At 45.0% G+C, this 19,883-nt stretch overlaps 3 protein-coding genes across 10 annotated transcripts in view; 2 read left to right on the forward strand and 1 right to left on the reverse strand.

Annotated features, from left to right (window-relative positions):
* rnf123 (ring finger protein 123) overlaps nucleotides 1-5,452 on the reverse strand; it is a 46,804-nt gene extending 41,352 nt beyond the window's left edge. For 2 of the 6 annotated variants that reach the window (XM_007540903.2, XM_016665338.1), the window contains exons 1-8: nucleotides 5,095-5,451; nucleotides 3,728-3,828; nucleotides 2,407-2,491; nucleotides 1,566-1,645; nucleotides 626-723; nucleotides 498-552; nucleotides 333-418; nucleotides 174-260 (exon numbers count right to left, since the gene is read on the reverse strand). In XM_007540903.2, coding sequence (XP_007540965.1) covers nucleotides 174-260; nucleotides 333-418; nucleotides 498-552; nucleotides 626-723; nucleotides 1,566-1,645; nucleotides 2,407-2,491; nucleotides 3,728-3,809 — 573 coding nt within the window. In that variant the 5' untranslated portion in view covers nucleotides 3,810-3,828; nucleotides 5,095-5,451. Of the gene's footprint in view, nucleotides 1-173; nucleotides 261-332; nucleotides 419-497; nucleotides 553-625; nucleotides 724-1,565; nucleotides 1,646-2,406; nucleotides 2,492-3,727; nucleotides 3,832-4,929; nucleotides 4,974-5,089 lie in introns of those variants that run through there. The other 4 variants (XM_016665340.1, XM_016665342.1, XM_016665339.1 and 1 more) reach the window with 4 other exon arrangements.
* Nucleotides 5,453-5,520: 68 nt separating this feature from the next.
* Nucleotides 5,521-14,709, forward strand: aldh4a1 (aldehyde dehydrogenase 4 family, member A1). 3 transcript variants are annotated; one of them, XM_016665343.1, is made up of 15 exons: nucleotides 5,521-5,665; nucleotides 9,412-9,505; nucleotides 9,585-9,677; nucleotides 9,756-9,803; nucleotides 10,881-11,036; nucleotides 11,112-11,261; nucleotides 11,341-11,415; nucleotides 11,602-11,789; nucleotides 11,866-11,939; nucleotides 12,367-12,563; nucleotides 12,647-12,694; nucleotides 12,770-12,922; nucleotides 13,233-13,354; nucleotides 13,803-13,921; nucleotides 14,028-14,709. In XM_016665343.1, the coding sequence occupies exons 1-15, from the start codon at nucleotides 5,604-5,606 to the stop codon at nucleotides 14,138-14,140; spliced, it is 1,692 nt and encodes a 563-aa protein (XP_016520829.1). In that variant the 5' UTR covers nucleotides 5,521-5,603; the 3' UTR covers nucleotides 14,141-14,709. The 3 variants fall into 3 exon arrangements, with proteins under 3 accessions (XP_016520829.1, XP_007540963.1, XP_007540964.1); XM_007540901.2 differs by lacking the exon at nucleotides 5,521-5,665 and adding an exon at nucleotides 6,688-6,932; XM_007540902.2 differs by lacking the exon at nucleotides 5,521-5,665 and adding an exon at nucleotides 8,185-8,358.
* A 4,416-nt stretch (nucleotides 14,710-19,125) lies between these two features.
* LOC103129730 (achaete-scute homolog 5) lies at nucleotides 19,126-19,807 on the forward strand. Its single transcript, XM_007540909.2, has one exon. The coding sequence runs from the start codon at nucleotides 19,289-19,291 to the stop codon at nucleotides 19,805-19,807; it is 519 nt and encodes a 172-aa protein (XP_007540971.1). The 5' UTR covers nucleotides 19,126-19,288.
* Nucleotides 19,808-19,883: the final 76 nt, after the last annotated feature.

Here is a 19,883-nt window from a genome sequence, read left to right on the forward strand (position 1 = left end):
TGGGAAAACAGTGGTACCTCTGGAAACAAGAGACCCCGAGGTTCTGACCTGAGGTTCTGACCCAGACCCTCAGGTTCTGACCTGAGGTTCTGACCCAAACCCCGAGGTTCTGACCTGAGGTTCTGACCCAGACCCTCAGGTTCTGACCCGCTCCGACCCGTTTCCTGTGTCACCTTTCCGTAGTTGGTGGTTGTTACGTTCCACTTTCTGACCCGGTTTCCATCATAGGCGTACGAGTCCGGCGTGTCCCCGACCCCTTCCTGAGAACAGAGAACTGTGTCAGAACCGACCCGGCCCGCCGACCCGGCCCGCCGACTCTTCCTCTTCCTCACCTCCTGGTTGAAGCGACAGCTCAGAGTGCACCAGCCGATCTGCATCAGACCCTGAGAGGAGATCAGAACCTCGTAGGCCCATTTCCCTGCGGGAACAGAACCCACCGTTCAGATGTTCTGTTGGGCCCGGTCCGGTCAGAACCCAGCAGAACCGGTGTGTTTTACCTTTAAAAACGCAGGTGGTGGCTCTGATGGAACTGAAGTTGCTGTGGCCAATTACCTGCAGGAAGCAAACACCATGTGAGACGTTCTGCTACAGTCTGGAAGTTCTGACCCAGATAGACCCGGCTCACCCCCAGCAGGTCGTCGTCCACGAACAAGAGGCCCTCAAAGCCGCTGGTGTGGTCCAGAACCACAGGTTGAGGACCCAGACGGCCCTCTGCAGACGGATCTGGGGACAGGGACATGATCAGGCTGCAGGTCTGCACTGCAAAAACTAAACCTGACCAACGACTTGTTTAGTTTCTACTGCAAATATCTGAATACAGCGTTCCTCAGAGAGGGAGCCGCCAGGGGGCGCTAGGGGGCCTCAGAAAGTTGGAGGAACAATTAAGAAAAAAAAATGGAATCCAATAAATGTAATTGTTTTAATATAAATATCATCTGTGTTTCAATCACTATTATAAAATACAAGTTAAAATAAATTCCTGAAGACGGAGACAGAAGATACAAGTAGCCTTTATTTTCCTCAGAGGGAAATTTAGCATCTTTCTGGCTGCCAGTCAAATTGATCAAGCTGCTTTGCTCCTCAAGCTAGCGTAGAGAGCTAGCATAGCGAGCTAGCGTAGAGAGCTAGCATAGCGAGCTAGCATAGCGTCCAGCAGCCCGGCTGCAGAGAACGCTGCTGTAAAAAATCTAAACTATTGAGGTTAAATAAAACTTGGAGTTCATATAAAAATGTTACGTATTTTAGTATCAAAAGAGGGAATTGTGGTGTAATTTTTTTATCTGGTAGTTTACTGAACATCAGATTAATAAAGTCATAATATATTACTGATAACATTTTCCACCACAGAATTCACTGCCAACTGAAATGAGAAGGTTTGAAGCAGCATTTATGCTAAATGGATGTAATGATTGTAGAAAAGTAGTAAAAGTAAAATGGAAGATTCAAAGTTTCTGTACGACATCGGACAGAAGCTAAAGCCGACTTGAAACATGACAAAACTAGAGAAAACATACCTGGTCAGGTTTTGTGTTTTTACAGTGTAAGGCGCTGCAGCAGGACTTTACCTCTGAGCTCTTCAGGTGTTTCTCCTTCAGACAGAAGCTTCTCCAGGTGTGAGCTCAGGTCCTGGAAACCAAGAGGCTTCCTGCAGACCGACACAGAAAGGCTGAAGGTTTGAATCCTCAGAGGAGCCGGAACCAGAACCAGAACCAGAACCAGCTGGAGCTCCGGTTACCTAGGAAACCTTCAGGCTGTGTTCTGGACATCACACACTGATCGGATTCTTCATCAATCATTCAGTCAATACTGTCTTTATGGAACAATAATGTTAAAGGTGGAAAATTCAGGGTCAGGATCAGCGCAGAAGCCCGGTTCTTTTGGGATTTTATTAAGTCCAGTCCAAACTTTATTCAGTTTTATTATCATTATTATTATTATTATTATTATTTCTCTTCAAATATGATGGACATGTCAAAGTTTTGCTTCCATCTTCATGTCTAAAAAATGAAATCTTAAGACTTTCTTCCATAAAGACACCAGGAGTTTAACTGGGATATTATTATTATTATTAGCACTATTTATTCATTTAATTCAAACATCAAAAGGTGAAATAAACATGAGAAATATGTGTAAAATAGAAAAAGATGGATAAATAAAGTCAGAAGGGATTAAGTCTAAAAAATGGAAACATCAAAAGAAGAAAAGTTTGTGTCAAAACAGCTGACAGAACCGGTCTATCATTAGAACCGGGCCTGAAACATGAAGCTGGTGGCTTCCAGGACACACACACCCACACACACACACGGCCTGATATGGCCTTCCACTGACTGAGATGCAGTTAGTGTGTCAGAGTCAGAACCGGGCCAGTCTGGGCTGTAGAACCGGGACTGGCAGTGGGTCTGGTACCTGAGCGAGGCGACGGTTGGTCCCGGCTTGGTGGAGGGAAACACGTGGTGCAGGTAGTCACTCAGCAGCTTCTCGTTCACAATACCTGTGGGATGAAGAAGACCAGGTTCTGCTGAGGACCAGAACCTTCATCTGGGTCTAAACCGGCTCCACATGGGGACTGTATGACTGGGACTGGCCAGAACCACCCAACAGAACCCTGCAGGAACCTACTGCTTCCTCTGCTCCAGGAATTATTCAGTTTGGAGAGGCTGAGGATGCACCATGAGCAGGAAGTGAGGTGGGAGCCGACAGGAAACCAACAATCAGTCTAATTGTCTTCCTGCTTAGAGTTAGACCAGTGTTCCTCCACCCTGGTCTTCAGGCCCCCTGTCCTGCATGGTTTAGGTGTTTCCCTTCTGCTACACCTGAATCGTATCTCTGGGTGATTAACAGGATCTGCAGCTCCTGATGGTCATGCATTCATTTGAATCAGCTGTTCTGGAACAGAGGCACATCTAAAACATGCAGAGCAGGGGGGCTGAGGACCAGGGTGGAGAAACACTGGCTCCTTTGAAGAACCTAGAATATAAGGCGTATTTTCAGTTGTTTCACACATTTTTGTTAAGTATATAATTCCACATGTGTTAATTCATAGTTTTGATGCCTTCAGTGTGAACCTACAATTTTCATAGTCATGAAAATGAAGAAAACTCTTTGAATGAAAAGGTGTCCAAACTTTTGGTCTGTACTGTATCTTCTATACATCACCAATATATCACCAATACATCACCAATATATTTAAAATACACCACCAGTATGTCACTAATATATTGTCATTAGTAAATAAATTACTTGCTAAAGTATTTTTGAATTATATAAATAGAAAACTAATATATCAATATATTACCAATATGTGGCCAATAATTGCCAACACATCACCAATATACCACCTATATATCATTATTATGCCATCAATACATCACCAATATATAAATATATTACCAATTTACAACCAATATCTAATATTGTCAATAAATTAGAAATATATCAACAATATTTTGGCAATATATAGCCAAAACATTACCAAAATTTCATCATTACCCATGTAACACCAATATATCTCCCAACATATCCCCAATACATTACCAGTATATCACAAATATATTGTTAAAACTTTTAACGTTTCATTAATTGTCCCCAAATGCAAGGCCAGCCATGGAGGATCTGAATCCATATATAATCATTTATAGCCGGTTGTCAGGCATGTTGCATCCAGAGCTCATGGGATCCCTGACAGGAAGTACTTCCTGTGACCTGTGGCTGACCTCAGGTGTCCTACCTGTGGATCTGGGTTTGTCCATGTCTGAGGCCAGTCTGTAGTTCCTGCGTGGCAGAGCTGTGACTCCTCCCTTTGTGCTCATCCTGATTCACCGCCGCACGCTGCTGACAGAACAGGGTTTCAGGATTTCCCCCACCGCATCATAAGCCTGGCAGCTGCCAGGCTTACTTCTCCCACCATCCTAAGATGATTTTCTTTATTTTAAATAAGGTTTTATACACCAGTAGTAGAGATATTAAAGACGAATTGAAGAGTATATTTGGTTAAACGATTGAAAGAGCAATTGCGACATCTCATGAGTCTGAGGTCATTTTTTTGGTCAATGGATCTAACGATTTCCTGTCTACACACCAACAGCTTCACCAAATAAACTGACTAAACATGGATAAAGGATTAAAAAAGTGAATAAAATTCTTTCCTGAAATCCAAACGGTAGCAAAGACAATATTCACCTGCTGAACTCACCTTGCCAGAACCTCGGTGGACTAGATGAGGCAGTTAGCAGAGTGCTAGCTAGAATGGTTATTTTCTTCAGTGTGAACAAAAAAAAATAACATTTTGTATGTGCTTGGCTCTGTATCTGTCTGCTAATGTGGCTAAATGAGCTACACCACCAGCCAATCACAGACGGCTCTTTTTCATCCAATCAGGAGATTCTTTGCAAACATTGCACTTTGTTTGGATAAATAACAACCAATTGGAGTACTGCACCAAGTACTCGTGCACCAAACAAAACATGAGGATTTAGGCAAATTGAAGAAAATTGAAAAACAAATACTTCAATTTTTTTACCCTAAGAATATTCAGCTTAGCATTATACAGTGGAGCCACTGCATTAATGAGGTCCGTTGCTGACAGAACCCACAAGGGTTGAATAACCCGGATCTTAGCAAATTTACACCAATCAAATAGTATTTTAATTATTATTTTACCATTAACTAAATATTAAGGGCATAACTCGGAACATTTCCTTCGGTCTCACTTTCAGTAGAATATTTTCTGTTACTGTTTGATGTTGAACAGTTTTGCAGAAAGAAGCTAAATGTCACATTAATCAGGTTAGTAACCAACATTTATTATCCATTAATTAAGTTACTAGTCAACATTTATTCTTCAAAATCTCCTGGATCCTCCAAGATCTCTAACGCTGCTGTTAGCTTTAGCTGCAGCCCTATAAACTGCTGTTAGCTCTGTTAGCTCACCGCAGAGCTTAGTCTAATATCAGCTGTCCGGTTCGGTTCTGGTTCTGCGAGGGATGACAGCAGGTGTTAGTGCCTCCCTTGGCTCGGTTCGGTTCGGTTCCCTGTCAGTCATCGAAGCTAGAAGCAAGCTAACAGCTAAAGCTAACTAGCTATTGCTAACCTTACCCCCAGCGTCTCACCGCTTGACCGGGACTCCCTTCCAGCGGCGGCCCGCTGGTGTGAGCTTCACACCGGCTGATGAAAGATCGGCGAGCCGCTGATTTTCACAACAATCCCCAGTTTGTTGACCCCTGTCTGTGTACGGAGTGCTGCTAGGTCCAAAATAGAGAATACAAATCCCGTTCCTGGAAACAACGTGAGAACAGGAAGACGACAGGGCTTCTCAGTTTTTAATTTTAGTTATTACGTTAACATATTTTTATTAGAATAAAATCAAAAGTAACCATCCAAGACATTATTCAAGTAAGAATGAAGGCCTTAGAGGATGTTTATCCAGCGGAAAATAAACTCAAAGGAGGCACACTATGGGCACACTGATATCTGTCTCCCTCTCCTGGTCACTTTATGACACTGCAGGCTGAAAGAAAAAACACTGTTGATGCGGGTACTCTCACGCATCGACATCAAACCCCCTGTACTGGAGTACATCCCAGAATATACAAGCTAATTATAGCATGGAAGGGGGGTCCATCAGAGGAGGATTAAAGGTGAACATGTTGAGGTTGGACTTAATTATGTAAGTTCCTCTGATTCACATTAAAGTGTTTTATGAAGATTTTTCTAAGTTAAATAATTTCCTGTGGTTGCTGGAAGTTGAATAGCTTAAATTGATGTTCATTCATTCATTTCGTAAATTGTCTTTCAAAATATTACCTTTATGTTCAAGGAAACCTAAATTCACTGGATCTACTTCTTACCAGTCAGCCGGTGTGTGGGCCGGTTCGAAGTGAAGCCGAGAGAGGGAGGAATGAGAAGCTGTATGCGAGTTCAAACAAATGGGTTTTTAGTTTGGACTTAAAATATTGCAGACTCGATGTTACGGAGATCAGGTGGGAGTGAGTTCCAGAGTTTGGGAGCGTTGCGGCTAAATGCTCTGCTTCCCATAGTGACAAGACGAGCAGGGGGAACTTTGAGATGGACAGAGGAAGAGGATCTGTGGAGACGAGATGACGAGAGTAAGTTTAACAGACAAGTAACAGTTGATGAATGAAAAATGAATCCCACCAGAGATCACCTGCTGGTGTAATCAGCGTTCATCTTTATATCACTACTTACTCATCTTTGTTACGTTTAATATTAATATTGTAATATTTCGATTTTTCAAGGCAGATCACTCCTTTATGATTGTTAGGAAATTAAATATTAACTTCCATAGATCCTCTGGAGGTTAACACACAGTCTGATTAGATTCAACATATTCAGTGACATATTGCAATGCTTCTTTTTAATAAACAGTCCTTTGTGTTTGGGTCCAAACTCCGCCTTTCCGGTGCGCCAGCAGCTTCGCCGGTGTGTGAATGGAACAGAACCACTCTGACAAAAGTTACGCAGCTTTGTGTTTCAGTAATGGCCTTTGATTGGCTAATAAAATAGTGCTGCTCTGTGATTGGTCAGAAAGATACCCGCCTCTGGAAGGTTCCACTTATCTGAGGTATATTAGAAATTGACCAGAATTATTTTTTAAATAGTTTTAAGGTGAAACACTTCCTCACGTTGAGGGATATTTATGTAAAAACACCCGTTTACAGTAGTTTAGAATTCCTGGATGAGTGGGGCTGATTCTGAGGCGGACTGGAAGACCTGGTCACAGCCTGCCCCCCTGGCAGCAGGTAGCTGCCTCCAGTTACCCTCCTGTTATCTACCTGATCATTCAGGATCGGTTACTGATCAAGTTTTCGGGGCTTGGACGGGACCATTCAGCCGCTTCTCTTCTCTCTGAGCGCCGCTGGGTCTAGACGGAAGATGCTCCGTGTCCGGGTGCTCCTGGGCCGGTCCTGGAGGGGGTAAGTCCCGGCGCTGAACTTCACATGAGCGGACACGAGACTCCGACGACTTCCAGAAGGTGTTCAGATGATCATCTGACCCACTGACACTTTCAGTAACTTTGTGGGGACAACAGGCGCCTGATCACGCGGTGCTGTTGAGCTTCAGGTGTGTTACCTAATGACACCTGATCTCCTGCAGCCTGAGGAAGAAGGTCCAGGTTGGTTCTGATCTCCTCTGCAGGACAGCTGCTCCACTGCAACTGCGCAGACACTCAGCAGGAAACACGTGTTGTTGATTGTTTCCTGGAAATAACTTGAAAATACCATAAAAACATCCGATTTACTTCTTTAATCTCTGGAGAGTAGAAACTCAGCGCAGGTCAACAAACAGCAGGAATTAAATTGGTAGTTTGTAACTGTTCCTGCCATCTAGTGGTCACAATAGAAATAGCAGCCTCGTTAAAAATAAAAATATAAACAGAAATAAACAATGAAATGAAATTAACATTAAGTAGAACACACTGAAATTATATTCGTAATATCCTTTGTTTTCGTGTTTGACTATTTTTTTAGCCTTTCAAACTAATGTGAAAGATTTTTTTTTCTTTTTGCACCCACAAGCAGTTGTCGGCAAACTATGGCCTCCAGGAGGCCCTCCGCTTAAGCAGACTAAACATTTAACTAATAACTAATAAAAACTGATTTAGACAAACAAACTGTGACAATGAAATAAAACTAAGCTATAATGAAAAACCCAAAAGAAGCCTGCTGCTCGGTCAGCTGCTCATGTTTCGGCCATCTTTGTAGTATCGGGACTGTAGTTTTCCTCAAAACCGTCACAGCTGAGCTCTCCTCTGCTGCCCCCTGGTGACTATTTGGGGGGAATTTTTGGCTAATTCTGTTTTCTGTTCATATATTTGAGTACTGAATGTGTAACTAATGTCAACTAGACTCAGCACTAGAAGAGGCTTGACCTTTGAACTGTCAACATGTCTAATGATTAAAACCAGCTGGAGTTTAACAGATGGAGATTTTTTTTCCAAACATCATCAAATAAGTATTTCAGACTCCGACTCAGACTGGTTCTGCAGGTTCTGGTCTACTGAAACACCAGAACTGCTTCTAGAATTATTGATCTGGAAAATCGATTACCTCCACGCAGAGGAAAGCTGCAGATGGTCAGAGTCTGAAGCTATCAGGCCCCCCAGGGCCTCAGGGCCGCTGTTTGTTGTTCCAGCTGCAGCAGCGGCGCAGGGTGAAGGCCGCCCAGTTCTGGTGGGAAAAACCCACCTGGTTCTGGTTCTGATCCCTCCTCTTTGTCGAGTCAGGGTTCAGGTTGCTGCTGTTAATTGCAGCCTAGCGCAGGAAGCCGTCCAGCTGAGCCGCTCTGACCCGATCCGACCCGGTCCAAAGTACCGATAAGGAAAATGAGTGGAACAACAGGGTGAGTTCGAAAAACGTGACCTGGTTTAGTCAGAGCAGAACCTGTAGGACAGAACCGAGTCCAGTCCAGGTTTTATTACAAGAAGCTAAAATTAATCAAAGGCTTGGCTCTCTGGGTTCTGGACAGGATGCTGGAACAGAACCAGAACCGGTTCTAATTTAAAAATCTGAAGGTTCTGACCCAAATCTGGTGTCTGAAAACAAAGTTCTGGTTCTGAAACGTCTAATAGAAACAAACTGGCCCAGAGTAGAACCGCATGAAATATTTAAAGTTCTGTAGAACCGAGTTGTATACTCAACTGGACCTGTGGTTCTGGTTCTGAATGTGTTCCAGACAGAACCAGGTGGGACCTGCAGCCATATGATGATCAGTTTAAGCTGATATTTGGAATAAGGCCCGGTTCTGTTCTGGTCCTGTTCCTGTATCAGAACCGGAGAACATTTAAGAAGGGGTCCAGAACCAGAAATGGGACCGAAGAGGAGCCGAGTCCGTTTATTTATTAAGAATTCTGCAGAGATCTGGTCCAATCCGGTTGGTTCTGATCCGATCCAGGTTTAAGCTTCACATCTACTGGGTCAGAAGAAGTCATGTCTTCTGGGTTTCTAGTTCTGCTGCGACCCAGCGGGTCAGAACTGTTAGAGGTTTTTTGTGTTATCATTTTATTCATATTCAGTCTAATGTCAACCAGTAATGACGTACGGTGCTAAAACCTTTTGATTGCTGTGTAGAATCTGAAAACTGATTGTTCCTCCAGATTCCTGATGACCCGAGTGTCAGATGGAGCTGCCATCTGTTTTATTGTTCATCTTTTCTGACTTTTGTTTTCCCAAATAAAAGGCTCTAGCAGAGAGAGGGCAGAACGCTCTGTGAACGGCTCGGAGGAGCAGTTTGCTGAATCTTCTCCTTTTGCAAAAGCTTGGCCATAAAATTCAGACACGTTGTCTGTGGTTCTTTTATGAGGTTCGAGAAAAATACCTATCAAGAACCAACGACCCAACCCGTTTACGTGTCTCTGGTCTAGAACCAGAGACACGAACAGCTCTCTGCTTCCAGGTTCCGAACGTTCCCGGGTTTGGCTGTGGAAGTGAAGAACGAACCCATCCTGGGCTTCGAGGCGGGAAGTCCAGAACGGGCCGAGCTGCAGAAGGTGTGGTGGTTCTCCAGGCCCGGTTCTGATCCGTTTGGGTTGCTACTGGGTGTTTTAACCCTTTGTTTTAACCCTTTAGGCGCTGGACGGCCTAAAGGGGCGGACGGAGGAGGTTCCCTGTGTGGTAGGAGATGAACTGGTTTGGACCAAAGACGTCCGGTACCAGCTGTCTGTGAGTCAGACACGGAACCACTTAATGTTCTGGAGATGCTCCTCCTGACCTCTGACCTCTCTGCGTTTCTGTTTCCAGCCTTTCAACCACTCTCACAAGGTGGCAAAGTTCTGCTACGCTGACAAGGTATGTTGCCCAGAACCAGAACCGGTTCACCCGGACAATTTACAAAGACTTTATAATTAATTTTATTTGTTGTGTTGTTTATTTATTTGGAATATTTAAAATGTCTTCCAGTTCCAGTGTTTAATGTTCAATAGAGTGTAAAGTTTATTGATCTTCTTGCATTATTATTCCATTACCATCATATGGAACCATCATTGTTTATCGGCATAACTTCCAGGTAAAACATGCCGTTGTGACACTCCGGTTCTGTCTCTTTAAATCCAGTCAAAGCTCTCCATGACGCCACCAAGGCAAACATTTGAATTAGAGTTTAGATTTATGGCCTGAGCCAAAAATCTAAATTTAGGTTTTGGGTTTTCTGCCTAGACCCGATCTAAGGCAGCGTTGACACAGCAGGAAAATGAGATTGATATCCGATTTCTTTTCTTTCTTTTCTTTCTTCAATCGATATCTGACTTTTCCACAGCAGTCTGAAAGGCCCAATTCTGATCATTTCACCCCCAAAAAATAATCCAATCTGCTCCATATTTGGAAGTAAATCTGATACTTTTAAAAGTCTCTGCAGTCTGAATGGTCATGTTGAATTTTATCTGACTTTTATGTCCTTGATGTGAGACATGCGTCATCATTCTGCAGCAAAAGAAGAAGAAGGCGGTAAATCTGGACTTAAACATCGGCCGACATTTTGGTTGATTCTCTTTCATGTGGTGACCATGATGTCAGATCCCAACAGCTTTAAAATTCATTCAGCAATGGCGGCGGCCATCTTTACTGCCGTAAACGGAGCGCTGCGGCGGCCATCTTTACAGCCGTAAACGGAGCGCTGTATCGGCCATCTTTACTGCCGTAAACGGAGCGCTGCGGCGGCCATCTTTACTGCCGTAAACAAAGCATTGCTAGGGGACATTCTTCATCTGCGGGTCGCTTTGGAGTCAGAAACCCGTTACCACAAAAGTCTGATTTAATAAGTAGCATGAATGAACACGCAGAAAAGATCGGATGTGAGCGATAAATCGTAGTTGAGCATCACGACCTGTTGCGGAATCGCAGCCTCACTCCATCTTGGATCTCCTCCAGGAGCTGATCGATAAGGCCATCCAGGCGTCACTGGCGGCCCGGAGGGAGTGGGACCTGAAACCCGTCCGAGACCGGGCCCAGATCCTGTTCAAGGCTGCCGACGTCATCAGTGGGCCCAAGAGGGCTGAGATCCTGGCCAAGACCATGATCGGACAGGTAGGTGACCCTTGGAGGTCAGGTGAACCGCCTGGAGTTTGGGTGACCCATGACCTCCCTCTGTCTGGTGTTCAGGGTAAAACAGTGGTCCAGGCGGAGATCGACGCTGCTGCAGAACTCATCGACTTCTTCCGGTTCAATGCCAAGCACGCCGTGGAGCTGGAGGCTCAGCAGCCAATCAGCACCAAGGAGAGCACCAACACTGCACTGTACAGGGGGCTGGAGGTAGGGAGCCATCACCATGGTTACTGGGTCCGTTTGGTTCTGGGTTTTCTGACCGGTTCTGGACCTGCCTGTGTTTCAGGGCTTCGTAGCAGCAGTGGCGCCGTTTAACTTCACCGCCATCGGGGGAAACCTGGCAGGAACACCTGCTCTCATGGTGAGTTCTGCAGGTCCGACCCGAGTTCTGCAGATCCGACCTTTCTCAGAACCTCAAAGACTTGACACTTGACTTTGTGCCCTAATGACGAGATTTGACTTGGACTTGCACTCTAAAAACTTGAGACTGGAGTTGGACTTGTGCCCTGACTTGTAGAGAACTGACCTCTGACCCTGTGCGCCCCAGGGTAACGTGGTTCTGTGGAAGCCCAGTGACACAGCGGTCTCGGCCAGCTATGCGGTCTACCGAGTCCTGCGTGAGTGCGGCCTGCCCCCCAACATCATCCAGTTCCTGCCGGCTGACGGCCCCGTGTTCGGCGACGCCGTCACTTCCTCCCCGCACCTGGCAGGGATCAACTTCACCGGCAGCGTGCCGTAAGGACGCCCGACCCAACCGCCTCTGGTTCCGTTGGTGTTACCATGGCAACCACATCTGTTTTGCCACTTGCAGGACTTTCAAGCGTCTGTGGAAGCAGGTGGCCCAGAACATAGACATATACCGGACGTTTCCGCGCCTGGCCGGAGGTGAGTGGTGACCGATTCTTCAGGTCCCGGTGTTCTGAAGATTTGTGCTACCCGTAAATCCGTCCTACCTTGTGGTAATGTGCATGTCGATGCTATGTCACATACTGCTTACTCAGCAGATTTATTATAAATACGTCCTACCTGTGGAAGTTTTGTTTCATGTGTTTTATTTCATGGCAGATTACGGTAAACTTTAATTTATTTTATACCTGGCTTTCATTAAGCTGCTGTATTACTTCATGTTTTTAGTTTACATGACAGCTTGCAAATATATTTATAAATGGCTTTAGTTTTCTGTCTGCAATGTCGTTACTTCTGTGAACAAGTCATTGTTTGGTGGTTAATTAGGACAAAATATGTTTAAAATACGGTACTTTAGTTTAATAACAATCTTCATTAATGGTTCTGACCCACTCTGTGTCGGCAGAATGCGGCGGGAAGAACTTCCACTTCGTGCACTCATCTGCGGACGTTCGGAGCGTGGTGTTGGGGACGATCCGCTCGGCCTTCGAGTATGGCGGCCAGAAATGCTCAGCCTGCTCCAGGATGTACGTTCCCGACAGCAGCTGGCCGCAGATCAGAGAGCAGTTGCTGGACATCCACAAGGACATCCGAGTGGGAGACGTGAGTGACCTCTGACCCCTGCAAGGTTCAGGGTGTGTGGTCAGACCCAGAGTGAGGACTAACTGGATGTTTCTGACCCTCAGCCTGTCGAGGACTTCAGCACTTTCTTCTCTGCCGTCATAGACGATAAGGTAAACCTCGTTAACTCGTTAAAACTCCACATTAGCTCTGTGGCTAATCTGTCCCTGTGGCTCCGCCCCCTCCAGTCCTTCGCTAGGATCAAGAGGTGGTTGGACCACGCCAAGTCCTCCTCGAACCTCAGCATCATCGCCGGAGGAAAATGTGACGACAGCAAAGGCTACTTTGTGGAGCCGACGATCATTGTGACCAAAGACCCTCAGGACCCAATCATGAATGAGGTCAGAATATTTAGCTAACTAAATATTTAACCCCAAATAAAATATTTTAATTAAATATTTCATTCCAAGTCAAACATTTAATTTCCAGATTAAATATTCAAACAAATTTTAGCTCAGAACTAAATATTTAGCATAGTAGCTAAATATAGATGAGTTAGTTTGCTAGCTAAGTATTTATTAGCAGGCTGGCATGCTAACAAAATATTTAGGTGAGTGCAGAGACTTACCTGTGAAGCTTCAAAGAGATCTGATGACACATGGGTCAAATGGCGTGCTGGAGGTCATGACCTTGTGTTTGTGGTGTTTCCAGGAGATCTTTGGGCCGGTTCTGACCATATACGTCTATCCAGAGAAGAACTACGCTGAGGTTCTGCGGCTGGTTGATAACACGTCGCCATACGCTCTGACCGGATCTGTGTTCGCCCACGACCAGTAAGATAGTTTCTCCTGCACATGCGTGTTGTTGTCCGTCATCCACGGAAACAGGCTGAAAGTTGTGTGGATCTCCTTTGGTTCTGGTTCTGGTTCTCCTAAGTTTCCTGGAACAAACCAGCAGGTTTAAGGAGTTCTCATGCTCTGGACCACCCGTCTGTGTCCAGTTCTGGTTCTGGTTCATGAGGTCTTCTCCTGTTTCTCACCTGAGAGCACAATCAGTGGGTCTCTTAGGATCAGAACTTTAGAGTTCTACAAACGGATCAGAACCCTGAGTTCAGTCCAGGTTCTGGTTTCAAACTGGTTTAGTTGGTCCACCGGGTTCCTACAACCGGACCAGTAAAGAGCTGGAGCTGATTAGCTTTTGGTAGCATGGTGGGTTCAGTTGTGCATGGTGGGTTCAGTCCTGGTTCTGACCCAGACTGAGTCAGACCTGTTGGTCCTGCAGGAAGGTGATCGATGAGGCCGCCAGAGTCCTGAGGAATGCTGCTGGGAATTATTATGTCAACGATAAATCTACCGGATCCATTGTGGCCCAGCAGCCGTTTGGAGGAGCCAGAGCTTCAGGTGGGTGGGGAGGGTTCATCCAACATGGACGGATGGATGGCTGGATGTTTGGTTAGTCAGACGGTTGGTTGGATGATCACTGACGGATGTCTACCTGTTCCACCAGGTACCAACGATAAGCCCGGCGGTCCTCACTACGTCCTGAGGTGGACGTCTCCCCGGGTGGTGAAGCAGACTCATGTTCCCCTCACAGAGTGGAAGTACCCATACATGGGCTGAGGGACAGTTGTCCATATGTCCCCTTGCCCCAGTCCATCCACTGGTCCACTCATCAGTCCTCCATCTCTGACTCTCCATCCGTCCTTCATCTGTCCTCCTCTTCCTTGCTGTCCTCCTCTGTCTGTCCCTCTGAAGCTGGACAGGTCTGTCCATCAGATGAAGGGACGGTGTGTCTCTGCATCTCACTCAGATGTCCACAAACCACTTGTCTCAGAATCCCAGCTGGAAGCTTCATGTGTTCCATCAGAAACTGGATCAGAACCGCCAATGGACTCAATTCTGTTTGAAACTAATAAGATGAAATCAGGAGCAGAGGTCCATCAGAGCAGGTACTGATCCTCCTGGAGGCCATCCTGGAGGTCATAGTGATTAGGAGCTGAAGGTAGTTAAATGTGTCAGGTCCTGCTAAGCAGATGATGAGTGAGAGTGTGTGTGTGTGTGTGTGTGTGTGTGTGTGTGCGCGCGCGTGAAGACATTTCCTCCCAGATCTGGATGTTAACTCATGACCATGTCTGTCTCAGTGTCTCTGGATATTTAGATGTTTGACAATAAATCATTTCTAACAATCAGCAGCTGGTCATCTTCTTCTTTCTGATCCTCACAGAACTGTGTGTGTGTGTGTGTGTGTGTGTGTGTTCTTGTACTTAGTGCATTTAGAGGATCACTATAAACATATCCACCCATAAATTGAGGTCACTGTGGGAAGTGAGGACATGTTCGTGGTCTACTTTTTTTCAGTTCTACTTTTCTCTAATAGTTTGTTTTAGACAAGGGGATGTCCAATATTTTTGTCATGTGGGCCAAAATCATCAGCTCAAAAGTATTCACATGCCAAAAATATATAATTTTTTAAAAACTAAAAGGATGTTTTTTGGGGGGTTTTTTTACCTACTCAATAAACCAAGCATAAATTATTTTAATTAAAGTTTTTCTGGGCTAATGTTGGAGAACATGCAGGAATTTGTTCACTGGTTTATGTTTCAGAAACATGTTGGCAACAGCAGCATGCTTCATTAACTATTCTTCCTGAGTTGGTTTACATAAAAAAAATTACATTTAAAAAAAATAATTTCACATCTGGAGGTTCTGGGTGATTTGGGCAGACCTGCTGTTTGAAATGGAGGTTCAGTCTGAAGGATGCTCTGATCACATTCATGTCTCTACATGTGGAGCTGCTGCAGCTGTCATGTTCACACACATGCCTGTCTCTCTATACTTGTGGGGACTCGCATTCCCTTCCGTTACTTGATGCAACATGGCAAAAGCAGGAACAAGTCACAGAATAAAACATATAAACCATGAGAAAATATTTTTATTTTTTGCTAGATATATTTAGCGATGCAACTAATGATTAATTCATTAATCAGTTATTCTATTGATTATTCTGATTAACCAAGTAAACAGATAAAAAAAATTCCCACATTCTGCAGATTTTTCACTTAACCTCTTAAGCCTTTTTATACAATATTAGAAATACATTAAAAATTTAAATTCAACAATAGCTAACAAGCTAACAATTCAATTCCATTTTTAATTGGGAATAAATATTTTATTGCCTGAAATGCTACATCTACATAAAATGGATTAAAAACAATGGGGTAATGGGGCCATATTAAAATAAAGTAAAATTACAAGAATAAAGCCATTACATTAAAGTCATAATTTAGTCATAATATTATGACTATATTCTTGTAATTTTACTTTTTTTTTCTTAGCATAGCCCTAATACTCCGTTGTAAAAATCGGATTACATTATATCAAGGAAAATTTTTAGATTTACGAGTTAAAAATCTATTGGATTACATTTTTTCTTCTTTTTTTTGCCTGTTGCCCCTCCACGGGGTTGCGGTCCACACTTTGAAAAACCCTTCCCTAATCCACAAACTCTGTTTTTAAATTGTGAGGACAAGGCAAAATGTCCTCATAGCTATACAAGTACACACACACACACACACTGACTCAGAGTGAAGCTGATGAAGTTTGTTTCTTAGGAGGTCACACACGGCTGGCCCAAGCCTTTCTGGGGCCCTGAACAAATTTTCATTTGGGGGTTCCCATGCCAACAGGTCAACACCAGATCGTCATCATTCCTAAGCTGTGTAGATTCACATACTTCCATTATTTATTTAATTTATTAATTTACATTATTTGTAATTTCACACTTGTGTGTTTTATTTTTATATTGTTATATTTATATATGCTAACATTTAAAACTTTGGACTGCAGTAGCTTGTAAACCAATACGCAGACTGATTCAAGTAACTTGCCTGCAATGATCAGCATATGATTTATGTGCCAAATTAAAAAAAATGTTTTTCCATGTGTGACAGCATTTAGTTTGTATTTTTCAATATTATGTTTAATATATGAATATATATTTGCTCTTGCGTGCCCCCTGGTGGTGTGGGGGGGCCCTAAGCAGCAAAATAACTTGCATATACATTCATCTGGCCATATCTGAGACTGAGAGATTCAGAACTGGTTCATGTAAAGTCGCCTGAGGTAGACGCTGGACTTCCTGCCGCTAACGACTGACCTCAGATCAGACGGCACTCTGAGCACCTTAATGAGAGCTTCCGTCCTCACCTGCAGACTGGGATCAGCGCAGGTGAGTGTCAGGTTGCAGGTGTGTGTGTAAACAGTCATCAGCGTGTGCGGTGCCAGCAGACGTGTGATGACAGGAAGGGTGTGTGTGTCTGACGCCTTTCATCTGGAATATCGGGATTTAGGGAGAGGAAACTGCAAACACTCATTCTGTGGAGCATGCTGCTTTGATGTGAACATCACTCCAACTGGGAGACACTGGGAGGACTGGGACACGCTGGGAGTCACTGGGAGGACTGGGAGACAATGGGACATACTGGGACACACTGGGAGGACTGGGAGACACTGGAACGTACTGGGACACACTGGGAGGACTGGGAGACACTGGAACGTACTGGGACACACTGGGAGGACTGGGAGACAATGGGACATACTGGGACACACTGGGAGAACTGAGAGACACTGGAACGTACTGGGACACACTGGGAGGACTTGTCAATACCAAAGTGGAGGTTCTCACCATGAAACATCTGATCAGAGCAGTGAATGTTCGTCAGAGAAAAACCTGCAGAATCTGATGTTTGGTTTCCAACCTGACAGTCTCTCTCTCTCTCTCACTCACACACACACACACACACACACCAATGCACGCACACACACACACACACACCAATGCACGCAAACACACACACACGCACCTGTGAGGGCGGAGCTTCAGCAGGTAAAGTCGGATCTTTCCATCCTGAACTCAGAGACCCAGAGGAACTGAAGGAGGATCTGCTGCAGCTCCATCTGAAGGTGAGACACCAGGCGGTTCTGTGAGGTTCTGGGCAGATCCATTTATAATTAGCAGGACAATTTAACAGGACAAATCAATCATCTGGTTCTGATTTACATTTTATTTCTGAGGACATCTTTTCTAAACTAAACACTTCTGATTTGGGTTGAGATGAGCTTAAAATGTTTCAAAGGTTCTGAGAGGAACCAGCAGATTCCTGATGAAACAGTTTTTGGTTCTGGTTCTGTATAGAAATTCCAGTTTTCTGACTGACTGACCTAATGATTCCAATTTTGGCTGATGCTAATTTTTTTTGTCTGAAATGCTGCAAAATATAGCCAGAAAGTTGCTGTATTGGTAACAGTGGCTGATTTTTAGACCTGAATGAGATCGGCTTCAGGGTTAAGTATCGGCTGATTACCGATCTCCCAGGACGATTTATCAGTGCATCTTAGTTCTGTAGATGCTCGTCGAGTCTTTAGCTTGGATAAACTTTAAGATTTGAACATCTCAACTGGACACTCGCATCTCCTGGTACGTCCTGATGGTCTAGTTAAAGACCAGTAGAGTTGATGTTTGTGATGGTGCAACCAGTCAGCATGCAGACAGTAACTAATTGTTGTCATAGAAACTGAGCAGGAAGAGGAAATTATTTGGTGCAGTTGTCCAATACTGACTTTCCTCTGTCTGTGTGGAGGAAGTTCAACTGGTACTGGTCCAGCTTTGCCGGCTGCTGGTTTCCTACTTTTTGCTGAAATCCCAATTTTTCTGCATGGTCATTCCTACTACTAATTAAATGCAATCGCCGTCAGACCTATGTGTGAACGGTTTCTGCATGAACAGAAGAAGAATGTAGCCATCTCCCAGCAGCGCTCAATTTACTGCAGTAAAGACGGCCACCGCCTTCTTTTTTAAGTTGTTGAGAGTTATAAAAGACAGCATGGTCACCAGATCACCAGTTCGTTATTATTTCCAGCCATTCTTTGCGTCCATACTTACCAAATTATAACGCATGTCTCTTGTTAATGACATAAAAGTCGGATAAAATGCAACATGACCATTCAGACAGCAGACTCTTTGAAAGCTATGAAATATTTAGTTGCACATCTTGAAGTGGAAAAGATCGGAACTGGGCCGTTAACACTGCAGTGAAAATGTCAGATACAGTTAGGCTTGTCACAATAACACATTCAGCAGCTTCAGAAGGGAGGCCCAGACTTCCCTCTCCCCAGCCACTTCTTCCAGCTCCTCCAGGAACCCCAAGGCGTTCCCAGGCCAGCTAAGAGACATCGTCCCTCCAGCGTGTCCTGGGACTTCCCTGGGGCCTCCTCCGGGTGGGACGTGCCCGGAGAGGTGACGTTCCATGTCCCAAGAGCCAGCTTCTGCAGCAGAGGATCAGACCGCCAGGGTCCCCTCCGTCGTCTTTTAAATATCCAAAGTAAATAAATACTTTACTTTGGAAGAAACAAAAAATAAATAAATAAAATAAATAATTAATTATTGAGTATCTGTAAACAAAACATCACACCAAAGCTCCAGACTGAAGACTTTAGTCATCCAGTTTTCAGTAGAAAGAGAAAAACGATAAATTATTGAGCTCCTTTTAATTTACCACACAATTAATTGCTTTCGATATGGGTCTCATGTGGGCAAAAATGCATCGTCGTACTTTCCTGCTTCGTGAAGGTAATCTCCTCATCCTCGGAGCTCATGTCTGCCCCATGGTGGAGATGCTGTAACTGATCCCTCTGTCTTTTCACAGGTGACCATCATGAAGCTTCTCTGATCCAGTCAGGTGTCCTCGCTCCTGATTGTTCGATTGTACAATGAGCTCCGCCTTCTCTCAGTCGCTCTTCGACCGTTTCGCTGCGTCGCCCCCTGCTGGCCGGGAAGACCGGAGCAGAACCCAGCACTCCGAGTCTCTTTCCGCCTCCGTCCCCTTCCTGTTCTACCCCCCCGCTGTGGACCCCGCTGCCCTCAGCCTGTACAAGGGCCCCCTGAGGGGTCCCGCCGGCATCCTGCCCTACCTGTCCCCCTTCCACCACCACGGGCACTTCAGCGTCTATGAGTGCCCGTTCGAGCCGGCATTCATCCAGAAGCGTAACGAGCGGGAGCGGCAGCGCGTCAAGTGCGTGAACCAGGGTTACGCCAAGCTGCGGGACCACCTGCCGGGCCACAGCGCCGACAAGAGGCTCAGCAAGGTGGAGACGCTGCGCGCCGCCATCAGGTACATCAAGTACCTGCAGAGACTGGTGGACATGGAGGAAGATGGGCGTGAAGGGGCGGAGCCAGGCAGTGGGACGTCTTCTGGCCGGGACAGGGGTGGAGAGATGCAGGCGTGTTGAACCATAGACATAATATAAGGATTGACCCTCATGGACCGCTCTCGCCTATTGTCGCTGACGAGATTTAGGGCGGCCA

Source organism: Poecilia formosa, unplaced genomic scaffold, assembly GCF_000485575.1.
Source record: "Poecilia formosa unplaced genomic scaffold, Poecilia_formosa-5.1.2 Scaffold572, whole genome shotgun sequence".
NCBI lineage: Eukaryota > Metazoa > Chordata > Actinopteri > Cyprinodontiformes > Poeciliidae > Poecilia > Poecilia formosa.